Below are 13,357 nucleotides of genomic sequence, written 5' to 3'. Positions count from 1 at the left end.
ATATTATTTTGGGGTTCTCTATTCAAAGTTGGAATTCTGACTTTTTCCTCAGAATTTTGATAAACTTTTTAATTTTTAATTTTAAAAATTTAAGCCAACTGTCAGAAACATAACTTCAAAATAATGACTTAGTGTAGTATGTCATTCTGTGAGACTAATTCACTTTTTAATTTAAGTTTCTCTTTTTTCCTGACAGCGGCGGAAATGGGCTTCTGTATATTTGAGAAAACTTTTTCTCAAATTCTGAGAAAAAAATTAGATTTCTGACTTTACTTTAAATTTAGAACCAAAATAATAACATATGACCCCAATCCTCTTCCGTAATATTTGACTGGGACATACCTAAATACAGTCTTGCTACCACCTGTCGATTAATGTGTTGAAATGTGTTTTTTTGAATGCCAGAAGTGTAAAAATGAGGCCACAGGATGTGATGGGTCACGGAATTTAGTAGCGCGTTGTGTTACTTTGTTGGCCCGTGACGTCATGGCTCGTTCTGAACGTTGCCACGGTGTTTTAATTATTAAAGAATTCTGGCTCGGACGTTGTGTCGGCTCGTTGCCTAGAGACGGCTCGCTACTAGGAAAACTTCTGAAGATCCTGCCCGCACCGACTACCTGAACGTTGGAGAATTCCGGTGAGTAAAAAAAAAGTCTGCGTGAAGGAACTTTTGACGTGAGATTGTAAACGTCAGAGCTGCCGCGAGCCGCTTGGTGTAGTAATTTATGGCCCCATATGAGCCGTTTTATGGGAAAACGTGTTTGCTCGTCTCTCTAGCTTCAAAGACATTCCCGTCATGTCTGGCATTTCCACGTCGCTGTTACAACGTGTAATTACTAACGAACGTCAAATTACGCCCATTACGTTCAAATGCCGCAAACTGGCCTCCTTCGTTAAATATACAGTAGGATGTGAAGAGTGGTAACACAACACTGGCCCTCCTCTCTGAGTCACTACGTCATTGTCACACCGCATTCTGTTCCACGTTACAGTGACTGGATGTACTTTTAATGAGGCTAATAACAATACATGCCTGCAGTGGTGCAAAAAGTATGCACTATATGGGGCGCATAGGGGGGCCGCACCAGGGGGGGGGGGGGGGCACCAAAGCAATCGTAAAAAATATATAGCCTATATTATAAGTTTTTACTTTTAATGTACTTGGTCTATTTGCATATTACTTTTAGGAAGCGCATGACCACTGTGAGATACATAAATCCCATAATTACTTAAGAGGTGCTCCTATGTTTACTGCACAAGGGGGCGCCAAAGCGATAAATTATTGTATTATTAATTAAAAACTATCATTTTGGTAGGCCTACAGTGGCTGATATACTTTAAAACAAACCTTTATTATTTAAAGCCCATACATGATTATGTCCGGCACACACTTATTTATTTATTGGGGGGGGGGGGCAAAATTGTTGCTGCATACCCCTCTGACATTGGGAAGTTGTGCCCCTGCATGCATGTTAGGTTAGTTAGGAGAGCACCACATAATACATTTCCCTTGGAGGAACTTTAGGAAATTACCAATGCAAAATGTCTAAATGCCATATCTCTGTAAACAACAAATTACAATGAGCAAAGTGCAAAAAGGTTTTGCTTTTATTGTACTTCGTCAATAACTTTTTGGAAGTGCATTACCACTGTGAGATATGTTAATACCATAATTATTTAAGCGGTACTATGTTTACCAGATCTCCACTAATATACCCAGTATACTTACTACTATAGTATAAGTAAGTACTCCTTTTCTCTAACATTCCCTGGTACAGTTGTACCTACATTTAAGTACCAGTAGGAACCGCTAAGTAATTTTATTAACTGATCCATACAACAGTAGTACGCCGCAATTTAAGGGGACTTACACAGTAAGTGCTGGGTAATTCCACTATAATTATAATTTCCAGTAACACTGTCAAAAGTGCTGCATCATGTCTTTCCGTCTGCCAATACTGCACATTTAACTGCACTCAACGGACGCAGGGATTTGGATGTTCATTGCTGCAACAGAAGGATGTCTGACCTTCCTGCAAAGCCCGGCCTGCGCCACACTGTGTCGGAGTGGAACGGCAACAACGAGCAGCTGTCTGCCACGGCTCAACATGAGCGAGGCGTTTCCAACGTGATCCGGCAGGAAGGGAGGTCCCTACGCAACGACACCAACTGTAAGGTAGGAACTAGGAACTAAACGGTCGGTGTCCCCACTACAAGAGGAGGAATATTCCATATGCACATTTCATCAACCAATCATTTTCGCCTTTTTCTCTGCAGACAACGTGGGATGAAAGCGATACCTGCCACAGATTGAGGGAGCGGGCGTGGGATGTTGCCCGGTGGAAAGAGGCGTTAGAAACCTGCGCAGAGAAAGTGGATAAAGAGATGGAGGCTCTGACTCTGGTGATTTGTCCAATCGGCAACAAATGAGTTTGTCTCATTTCATGTTCATGAATGCAGAAAGATGTCTTTTTAACATGTCGGCCCGTGCATATGTGTGTTTAATATACATGTAAAGAGAACGTGGCTCCATTTATTAAGCCTGGATGTGTGTTGGGACAGTCCAAAGAGCAGACAGAGCAGGCCCTGGCTGCGACCTCCGTTCCCCTGGAGGTCGGCAATGAATGCTTGACGCTGAGGGACGGACGGCGAGGGTACGAACTCGCCACCGACCCCGTGGACGAACAGCTGAAGAAAGAAGTGGAGCTGATTGAAAGAATTCAGCAAGTTCTGCAGCAGCACGTCGACAAGGCCTTCGAGCAGCTGTGGTAAGATAGGCTATGGTGTTATGCAAAAGATTGCAAAAAAATTGCTTTTTCTTTGACCACCTTTTATGTTGCGGTTCGTAGTGTTTTGCAGGAGGCTCGTCACAAGCTGACCGCCGACCTCCAGAACAAGATGGAAGCCCTGGACATCGATATGGCGTGCCTGTCACTCACTAAAGAGACGCCTCACATCTCCCTCAAGACCAACCCAACCGGCATACCATCGAGGTAAACTTGGCCAATGATTTCCTTTTAAGCTTTCCCGGTTAACTCGAAGCCTTCGTGAACTAAACTGGAATGCCGTCGTCGTAGGTCCTCCGCCCCCCAGGAGTGGGTCCAGTTCAGCCGGTATAATGTGGCCTGTGCCCAGGAGGCCATGACGGTGTCCCAGCAAATGAGGGAGGACATGAGCCTCACCAGAGCCCAGGTATGTATAATGTTTTTTGAGCAGAATCACTGTTTGCAGAATAATTTCTTCTATCTTGTTAAACGTGGTGCATTTGCAATTAATCCGTCCTCCATCCTGTTCTTAGCTGCAGAATGAGTTGGACGCTCAGAGCCGTACCACAGAATTTGCCCTCCGTAAGCGCAATCACCATGAAGAGCAGGCCCGCGATGAGCTGGAGTGGCAAATCAGAAATGTGAGTTATCTAAATCATTTGTGATCGTACGTTTGTGGACTGTGGATTTGAGGTAAGGCACGCGGAGATTCGTTGTTCATCGTTGAAGTGATTCTGCCTGTAGACTGAAGATGAAATGGCAGACATGCAGAACGACATCCACGGGCTGGATGCAGATCTGCAGGCAAAGACGGCCTCCCTGAAACTGGCTCACACCCGGCTGGAGAACAGGACCAGCAGACCTGGCATGGACCTGTGCAGAGACGAGGTTGAAATAACACACCTTGATTGCATTTAGGCATCAAAAATGATACGTGTTGTTCATTTGTGGATATCCAAATCCAAAATCTAGAGGAAAAATGTAATTGGCTCACAATCAATGGAAATGTCATCCTTCCCTTCGTGTCGGCTTGCAGGTGCAGCACGGCCTTGTGAACGAAGTCCATCAGCTGGAGGCTACGATCATGGCTCTGAAGCAGAAGCTTTCTGAAGCTCAGTAAGTCTTTAGCTGCTCTGATCAACAAGTGGAGCTCATGGCTTATTCACATTTGCTTGTTTCTCTTGCCCCCGTGCTCTCCCAGACACTCTATGCAGAAGATGAAGCTCCATCATTCCCGCATGTTGGAGGATCTTTCGAAAAAACGGGAAGCCCTGTCTCTGGAGCAACGAAGCATGAACACCCGCACCCGCCTCGCATCGACCTCCAGCTCGGAGAAAAGCTCGGTGCTGATGGTTCCACTCACCAACTCCAGCGGTCGCAGCAACCTGCAGCTGACTCAGTGACATCACAACACCCTGGAGATACATTCAGGTCCCTCAAAGTCTCAAATACTTTAAACACTTTCCTGAATTTTATTTCATTATTTTAACAGTGTCCTGACATGTCTAGACCTTTGTGTGGTTAATTTGTTTGGTGTTGTGTTAAATGATCAACAATGTACTTTATCTTCTATTCTTGTGTTCTTCTGTTTTAATTAAGCATTAATTCATTAAAATATTTATGGCATCTGAATGTATTTGTGTATTTGAGGAAGGGGAGTGATTTTAGTTTCAAAGGGAGGTTATTAATACAGGCAACAATCCTCAGATACAGATCTATTTTCCCCGCAGCAGGAAGTAGAATAAAACCGGGTTTTTCTCATGATGTTGATGGAATATAAATTACAGCAAAAAGTAATGAAATTAATTGAAATATTGACTGACCTCATAGGTGAAATAGAGCGAAACCACTGCTATATTTGGTTCAAATTTGCACTGATTATAGAAAGTATATAAAGTTGGTGACATGAAGCAAAATGTGCAAAGTAAAATGCATTATTTTCCTGTTAATATTAAACATATTACGCAAAAAATAACTTGAGATGTGTCAATAATAAACTGTTAACTCCATTAAACCTTGTGGAGCTCAAGATTTCAAAATGTATCTCCTCTAAAAAAAATGTTATCTAGATTTTTGGAATTCTTATTAATTTATTAATTATTCGGTATAGATGCATGCGGCCGCCGACTTGGGACACAGATTCTATACCAAAGTCCTTCTAAGGCCCATCGTCTGGGATCGACCTCTTATCTGGGAGTGATTAAATATCCCTCATGCTGGAAGCCTGAAAAACAAACCTGAGTAGAATATGAGAGGGAATGAATGTCACTTTCACTTCAGCTAATAAGGACGGTAAACATCTCAGTCATATGTTGCCAAGACATCAGAAGAGTCACCAAACACACGTGTGCTTTGAGCAGTGGGTTGATGGACTGATCAAACACCTGCATGTTTTCAACTTGCTGCGGCTCTTTTCTGGGAAAAAAACACTTCTTGGTATCCGTCGTCCTGCTCTAATAAAATGCTTCTGCAACAAGTGCCTGGTGATTTTCTGCTCCATTTTCTTCGCCTCCTGCGCGGCACACCCACCTCTCTGGCTCACAAACTCACTCTCCGCCATAAAACTGTGACTAGCGCCGCCACAAACACAGTCAACCGTTTTCCCGAAGCCCAACCCATCCTGTCCTCGCATCGACCATCAACTTGGGCACATTTATGACTTTACTGCCGGGCCCTCCAGTTCATTTAGACGGCCTCGGCTTCGAGGAGGGACGGCCATGTGCTTCCTGACACGCCGAATTATTCTGAATCATTGCACTTAAGAGCCCAGATGCTACCTGTCTGTTGCCCTCCACTGAGAGGACAATTAAGGCGGCCTGGTGCCTGCTAAATGCCCCCCCTTCATCTGCATGAGTGGATGCGTCTCCTTATCTGCATCTCTGTCACGATGTCGTGTGCACCTCGCCCCCTTCATACCCACAAACAGGCCACGCCTCCTTTTTTTCCCCATTTTCTCAGATTCGTCTCAGATGTTGCCAACGCCTCAGAGCCTCATTTGAGACGCCTGAACAGCAGCTCTCCTCCCAGCTCGGGAAAGGACATCGCTGCCACGAAAAGGACTTTTGAAGGACTTGTTTCATAAATGGAGAGGACGCGAGGACAAGGGTGCACCTGACCATCCGTTAAATAATGGTTGCCATGGTGAGTTGGACCTTCCTGTGACGTCCATGCCCTAAACCGAAGCCATGCACGTGTCTTCCAAGGACGGCGTCGCCCTCTCCGTTTACACCTTCACCTTCCTGCTGGGCCTCCCCGCCAATGCATTTGTCCTGTTCGTGTATGTGCGTAAGGCCCGCAAGCGTGGCGCCACACCCAACGTGGTCTACGCCTTCAACCTGTGCCTGGCCAACCTGGTCCTGGTGGCCTGGCTGCCCGTCAAGGCTCTGGAGACTCTGCTCCAGGACTGGAGGCTGCCGGCGCCCGTCTGCCCCGTCTACAGCTTCTTCCTCTTCTCCTCGCTGTACGGCAGCTGCCTGTTCATCACCGCGGTGACCGTGGGCCGCTACCTCAGCATCGCATTCCCCATCATCTACAAGAGGTACCGCCGCGCTCGGATCTCCTGCTTCATCAGCGCGGCCTTGTGGGTCTTGGTGCTCCTCCACCTCAGCTTTGCCCTGGTGGCCGAAGGAGGGCCGAACTTCGTCTCCGTTAAGGACGACGCTTCCGCCTGCTACGACCACTTCAACGCCTCCCAGCTGGCCGTCCTGCTGCCGCTACGCCTGGAGATGGCCATCACCTTGTTCCTGTTGCCGCTCATCGTGACGTCCTTCTGCACGCTGCGCTGCGTCACCCTGGTGTGGCGCTCAAATTTGCGCCCCTTCGGGAAGAGACGAGTCCTGACCGTTGCCCTCTCCACGCTGGCGGTGTTCGTGGTGTGCTACGCGCCCTACAACGCCTCGCACGTCGTGGGGTTCGTGTTGAACGCCAATGTGGAGTGGAGGACGTACGCCATGCTGACGAGCTCCTGTAATGTTTTCCTGGAGCCGGTGGTTATGCTGATGCTGTCGCCGGCGACGTCGAGGGGCTTCATGGGACGAATGTGTGGGTGGCAAAGCCAAATGAGCCGGATGGAGGGGTGTCGGCATCGATGCAATAGCACCAACGTTGTTGCGAATGTCAGAGCGCCGCATACGGTATCGGAGAGGAGCCAGGTGGGGGGCGAGGTGACGAAGGAAAGCCAGGGGTGAGGTCACAGTGGGCGGAGACTTCAGGGACATATCCAAACACCCATGGAGAGTAGAGAAACTCTACTATCATCACTGATCAGGATCAGATCCTTCAAACACCAGCAAAGGATTTTCTTTTTTTCTTTAGAGTAAATGTTCTAAAGAACAAAAAGATTGGGACAAAAGCTGTTTCACAAGTCTGAACAAAAGGAAGAATTGTTCTTTTTGAGAAGCAATGATTCAACAGGTGTTGAAAACAGTGCTGAACTTTACGAATGGCTCCATCTGGTGTCTGTCAGTTGCTGCTCAGATCTGCATCAGTGGAATCACCCCGAAATACGCCATACTTCGTTTGCAAAGTGTTTTCAGTGGAAAACTGTTCCTGTGGAAAACACAGGTGCCTATGATATTAATTATACAATTTAATCTGAAATAGATGATACATTTGAATGATTATCTGCTGATGCATTAACTGCTTGTTTTCTAAACATGATCATTCGTTTTTAAGTCTGTTTACTTGTAAAGTGTTCAACGATGTCCTTCAAAATAAAGTCTGTTAACAAATGTTTTTTGTAGGTTGTTTTTAAAGAATATGGTTTTAACTTCCTGTTGGACAACACACACACACACACACACACACACACACACGATACATTCTGATAAACTTTATGATTATCATGTTGTGATAAAAACGTCTCAGCAAAGCGTCATCAATGTTCAAATATTTTCCTTCTTGTTATCCGTTATCATGGATGGTTTTATATCTGACTACATTAAATATTGACACTGTTGAATTCACCATTAAGAACAGGACAAATATTTCCATTTTGCTGAATGATTACAACCCCTATAATCTTGCCAAAAACAAAATGGGGCCAGTTGAGAGTAGTGAGTGAGTGATATAAAACGTATAAACAGACAATGAGAGGTCTGCTGGTAAACAACCACCAGAGGTTGTTGAGCATGCAGCCATAAACTGGACGCCCAAAATATGATGCAGGTTGCTGCAGCAGAATGAGAGATTAGCCGTGGACAGACACAGAGAAGCACACTCAGTCACTCACCAAACCGATCGCATGAAGTCATCAGGACAAGCAAACTATCAAACAGTAAGTAAAGTAAAAAAAAACTAAATAGATTTAAGAATACAAAACATAGTTCTGCTTCTGATTGGTTAACTTCTGCTTTTAACGACGACTGAAAACGATAAAAGCTAAACGCACTAAACCTCGGTGTGTAAATAAACACACGTCTGGTCATTAAGGTTCAACCTCAGATCAGCCAGGGATCATTTGGCACCGATCAGCCGGACAAAACACAGGTTTGTTGTTGAGAATGCTGCTGTTGCAGGTCGGCGGGATAAAAACGCTGGCGGTGGGAGGGACGGGGGGTGCAAACGGACGGACCTGCAGGCTCAAACCATCGGCTCCTTCTGGTCAGTTTGATCCTCAGCGACGTCAGGTACGTCAGCTCGTCTTCCCTCCCACTTCTTTTGGTTTAGTTAATCTGAAGCTACTTTGGTGTTTTGATGTGAAATAAGTTTTCATATTCGAGGCCAGAAAACCAAAAACTTCAGGGAACAAACTTTTATTTAAGCAAACTTTTATTTAAGCTGATTTTTTTGTAGCTTTGAATGAAATAGTATTCAAAGTTTGTCCTTTTTAAACAACCATGTAGCTTCCTTCCTATTTTTATTGTATTTTACTAGTTTTTCCTTTAATACAGAATCCCTCATAATTCAATTGTGTCCTATTTTATTCACAAAATCCAAAATCACAAAAACTCCCCCAAAAATACTTTTAGCAGGGGGAAAAAATCAAATACATAATTTTTGCTACATAATCTGATAATAACTATGATCTAACATCTAATTTGTAAGAAAGTAAGAAAGACAGGTGTAGCTTCATGTATGCCGCTGTGCTGTTGTGAATACATGATAAAGATTACAAACTCTAGGGCCCGACAGTGACATCACCGGATCCAACCCCCCCTTTTTCTTTGTCCCCATCGAAGCCTTTCACACACACAAAAAAAGTTATATTACGACACATTTCCACCCACGTCTCGCCCAGCTTTGGAGCGGTTGCTGAGAGACGTTGTTTGGAGAGCGAGGAGAACACAGATTGTGTCCGGGAGCTTATTAAATTTCCTCCTATTGAAGGCCAGATAGCAGATATTCAGCAGGAACCTGCATATTAAGTGCAGCCTTGTGTTCTGATCAAACATTGTGCTTCCAGGAGGTGAAGCATGCTGCCAGAGAGCTGCAGCATCACACAGGACAGCCGCACGGTGATGGAGAGCCTGGTTTCACAGGCTTCACCCAGGTGAGTTCGTCACGACTCTAACAGGTCATTTAGGATTTCAAACAGTTTGATAGTACGCTGTTAGATAAAACGGTCCATTAGTTTAACTTCCTATGTAGCCTATTTAAAGCCTCGGCTGTTTCATTGTTGCTCTTAAAAACACATTAATGAGTTTGATCCTTAATTATAATGAATGTGGGTGCTGTGGTTGATTTTACACTGTCTTCATACTCACTACAGCTGATAATATCCACCAAGATCTTAATTCATTTACAAAAAAAAAAAAAGGTTTTAAGAGATGAGTCAGCCTTTTTAAAGGATGTATATAAATAAATGCATATATAATATTTGTGACCTGATTTTAAATATGGTTTTTACTGAGTCTTTTCATGGGTTTTTTTGAGGATAAGAAAGATACAAAATAATAATATAGAATAACACATCCTTTAACCCTTATCACCTTCATCAATTTTGCATTTATCGATTTAAATCTCCGAAGTTCATTTTTTAGAGTATGTGTAAGTTTTTAAGAAGGTTTATTCTTTCAAACACAGTTTGGTTTGTGAGATATTTCAAGCAGAATTTCGACATCTTTACTTTTGACTGAACCTTATTTGCTCTATAATTACAAACATCAGGCTCACGTGTGTTTATGGCACCAGCAGCATTTACAGGCTTTCATAATTAAATAATACACACACTGAAGCAATTCATAAAACAATCAAATAAACCACTATAGCACAATCTTAGAATAGAATAAAATATGACGAAATATATTTCTACCGAACAGGCTTACATTATAAGGAGATAATCTCCTATATAGCCGAAAGAACGTTTGTTTATATTATTAATTATTAATTCAATAAGCGCAAGCAACCAAGACTGTAGAAGTCTGTAGAAGGCACACAAAGCAGCAATTTACAAATACAGTAAATGCATCTCTCGCTCACCCCTCTCTCTCTCACACACACACACACACACACAGAGGAGATAATGTCTACTCCTCAGTATAATATTGTATAATGTTCATATTCTGATGATCACCACCACCGTCTCCCCTGCTTATATTATTTATATATGTATTATTACATTTTCTATATTATTCTGTTCTTTCTTTCTTTTTTTGTGTAAGTTGAATGTAATTGTAATTGAATAAATAAAAATGTAATTGTACTTTGGCAACACATTTCAAATATCATGCCAATAAAGTCGTGAATTGTGAATTTAATTGAGAGCGAGAGAGAGAGAGAGAGAAAGGAGGAGAGAGAGAGAGAGCGCGAGACAGGGGGAGAGAGAGCGAGAGAGCGACAGCGAGCTTGAACTAGCTAGAGAGAGAGCTTTGCACGGCGAACATATAGAAATGAAAACTAAGCAGCCTACCTCATGTCGTCAGAAGACCAGCATCAGTGATGTTTCTCTGCCTCCCCACGTCTCCAAGTCTCATCTTTCATCCTATCTATGAACGGATTGCTGTCATAGTGTTTGGTACTTAGTCTGATTTGGGTGCTAATTGAAGAACAAATCCGTGTGAAATAGTTAAATATCCGTTAGCTTTGCACATTTAGCTGCACCAGACCTTTAAATGAGTTTTCACGTGGCTAGACTTGACCCCTGACCTGTCTGGGCCGATCCACTTGGGAAGGGGTTGCTCCTGCTTGCCACTTCTACTACTGTGGTGTTGGTTGTGATTACATTTCCAGCCCCCCCCCCCCCCCCCCACACACACTAAAGTGAGCCAGTCCATTCGTGTTGCCGCAAGTGATTTCTTTACTTTTTTTTTTTTTTGGCATTTACCAGAACTGGCAGATTGCCAGTCTACGCATGCGCACAGACATTTTGGTGTCAGGTGTTCAAGCCAAAGAAAGGCAACCCATCACATACTTATGTGTAAAAAGAAAAAGAAAAAGAAAAGGTACATACAGGATTCAATTGGGTCACAAACCAAAGGATTTGACAAGACAATTTTAACAATTCATCCCCTGGGGACCATGAATGTCTGTCCAAAACTGAACTTAATGACAATACGTCTTTGTTGAGACATCTTACCTAAAACCACAAATGTCAACCCCAATGGTGGCACCACAGGAACAGACAGCAGATGAGCAAAAACAGTAGGATTCATCCTCTGGGAACCACGATGTATATAAAATATCACAGCAATGCATTCAATAGTTCAATAGATCTTTCAGTCCGTACCAAAGTGGCTTGGCCTACATTCCTATCTCTAGAGTCAAACTCAAACCAAACATCTTGAAAATCCATTGATAATTATTATCAATCAGAGATTCAATGACGAACGACTCTCTAAAATATTAACTATTCAACAGATTTTGTGGCTTTTATGACTCATGGTTCCTGTTTTCTTGCGTCCAGTGTCTGAGAGAGTCCGTACCCGGTGTGACCAGCAGCCATGATGTGCAATAGCCTGTTGCTTTCCTTCTACATCGCCACCTTCCTGATGGGGGTCCCCGCCAACATCCTGGCATTCTGGACCTTCTGCCGCAAGGTGCGTCGCAGGGCGGCGCCCATCGACGTCCTCCTCCTCAACCTCACCATCTCCGACCTCATCTTCCTGACTTTCCTGCCCTTTAAGATGAAGGAGGCGTTAGACGGCATGGCCTGGAACCTTCCCTTCCCCCTGTGCCCCTTCACCGGCTTCATGTTCTACGTCACCATCTACAACAGCACCCTGCTCCTCACAGCCGTGAGCGTGGAGCGCTACCTGGGCGTCGCCTACCCCCTCAGGTACTCCCTGTGTCGCAGACCTCGCTACGCCGTGGTGGCCTGCGTCATGTTCTGGGTGGTGACCTCTCTGAACCTCAGCATCGTCTACATCATGCCCTACTTCCAGTGGAGCAAAGGTACGGACGGCACCACCACCGCCATCCACTCGTCCGAGCCTCCGCCCACCTGCTACCTGAATTTCAGCGATGACGAGCTTAAAATCGTGCTGCCGGTCCGCCTGGAGCTCTTCTGCGTTCTGTTCTGCGTCCCCTTCTTGATTTGCTGCTTCTGCTACGTCAACTTCATCCTCATCCTGTCCCGTCTCCCCAACATCGGCAGGCGCCGGAGGCTGCGCGCCATCGGCCTGGCGCTCGGCACGCTGATAGTATTCGCCGTCTGCTTCGGGCCTTACAACGCCTCCCACGTGGTGGGTTACGCCCGCAAGGAGAGCGAAGAGTGGAGGAACGTGGCGTTGCTTTCCTGCACCTTCAACGCCTGCCTGGATCCAGTTATCTTCTACTTCTCCTCGGCGGCCGTCAGAAGCATGTTGAACCACTGCTTCAGGAAGATCATGGCGAAGCTGCACATCCTGAGATGTGGAAGGGATCCCCACCAGAGACCCTCCAAGACTGAAAAATACAAGGAGGCTCCTCTTCCATGAAAGTTAAATGGTCTTTTTAGATGTTTGTGTGATTCACGCAAAATGCAAAAAATATGGCCAAAAAGAATGTGTAGATATGCTGATGATCATTGAAGCTATCTTTAAGAAAAAAAATTAAATGAGACCAAATATTAGCGGGATAATTTCATGCCTATCCAAAGCTGTAGAAGTGCCTCAAAACATTTTTTTGTATCATGTTACACTGTCCATTGGGAAATTTATGGAAGTAATTCTGTACCATCAGAGTTTGAATATGAATTTCTAGCACTGAATTTTTTGCCTCTGAATTTGAAAAAGTGTAAAAAAAAAAATCAACATCTCAAAAAAATTTTGTGTAAAAAAAATTCAATTTCTAAAAAAATGTCAGTCTAAAAAAAAAAAATCAACGTCAACAAATTCAGTCTAAAAGAATTAAACGTCAAAAAATTCAGTGTAAAAAGAACCAGACTCAACATCCGGGTCACCGGGGAGAAGAAATCGATCCTTAGAGAACATGGTGTTACCGTGGTAACCAAATGTTCAGAAGCGACCCAGCAGTCTGTGGCCTTTGTGTACATATGAAGCAGGAACCTGTCGATTCAGGAAACATACGTACAACAAAGATCATTTTCTGTAACAAGGGAACTGTTTAATCAAAGATGAGTGTTTTATAGTAGCCCGGGATAAAGCAATTAAAAACCAGGGGGATGTTACATAAGCAGGAAGTGGTGACTGTACGCTGCCGAGCTAATTTGGAGT

General features: G+C 44.2%; 2 protein-coding genes and 1 pseudogene across 3 annotated transcripts; all 3 read left to right on the top strand.

The window, feature by feature from the left end:
• The first annotated feature begins 544 nt into the window (after positions 1–544).
• Positions 545–4,639, top strand: tekt2 (tektin 2 (testicular)). The gene is made up of 10 exons (XM_084032329.1): positions 545–637; positions 1,990–2,176; positions 2,278–2,403; positions 2,563–2,768; positions 2,850–2,993; positions 3,078–3,192; positions 3,299–3,406; positions 3,510–3,653; positions 3,802–3,881; positions 3,967–4,639. Exons 2-10 carry the CDS (start codon positions 2,021–2,023, stop codon positions 4,166–4,168), a joined length of 1,281 nt encoding a protein of 426 aa, XP_083888455.1. The 5' UTR covers positions 545–637; positions 1,990–2,020; the 3' UTR covers positions 4,169–4,639.
• A 1,311-nt stretch (positions 4,640–5,950) lies between these two features.
• On the top strand, positions 5,951–7,005 carry LOC311027482 (free fatty acid receptor 3; the record flags this gene model as incomplete). The annotated part of the gene is given in 2 exon segments (XM_084031504.1): positions 5,951–6,875; positions 6,878–7,005. Coding segments are annotated over 2 exon segments (1,053 nt in total).
• A 2,140-nt stretch (positions 7,006–9,145) lies between these two features.
• On the top strand, positions 9,146–12,763 carry LOC311028448 (free fatty acid receptor 3 pseudogene; annotated as a pseudogene). The gene is made up of 2 exons (XR_014599347.1): positions 9,146–9,255; positions 11,608–12,763. The product of XR_014599347.1 is annotated as a free fatty acid receptor 3 pseudogene (transcript).
• Positions 12,764–13,357: the final 594 nt, after the last annotated feature.

Source organism: Eutrigla gurnardus, assembly GCF_963514095.1.
Source record: "Eutrigla gurnardus genome assembly, chromosome: 17".
In the NCBI taxonomy this organism is placed as follows: domain Eukaryota; kingdom Metazoa; phylum Chordata; class Actinopteri; order Perciformes; family Triglidae; genus Eutrigla; species Eutrigla gurnardus.
This window is presented reverse-complemented; position numbering and strand designations above follow the sequence as displayed.

Bases quoted from the DNA above. Each gene is read 5' to 3' on its own strand.
- tekt2 (XM_084032329.1), top strand. From the start codon at position 2,021: ATGTCTGACCTTCCTGCAAAGCCCGGCCTGCGCCACACTGTGTCGGAG. The intron at 2,404-2,562 runs GTGATTTGTCCA...GTGTTGGGACAG, and splicing joins AGATGGAGGCTCTGACTCTG to TCCAAAGAGCAGACAGAGCA. The intron at 3,193-3,298 runs GTATGTATAATG...TCCTGTTCTTAG, and splicing joins TGAGCCTCACCAGAGCCCAG to CTGCAGAATGAGTTGGACGC.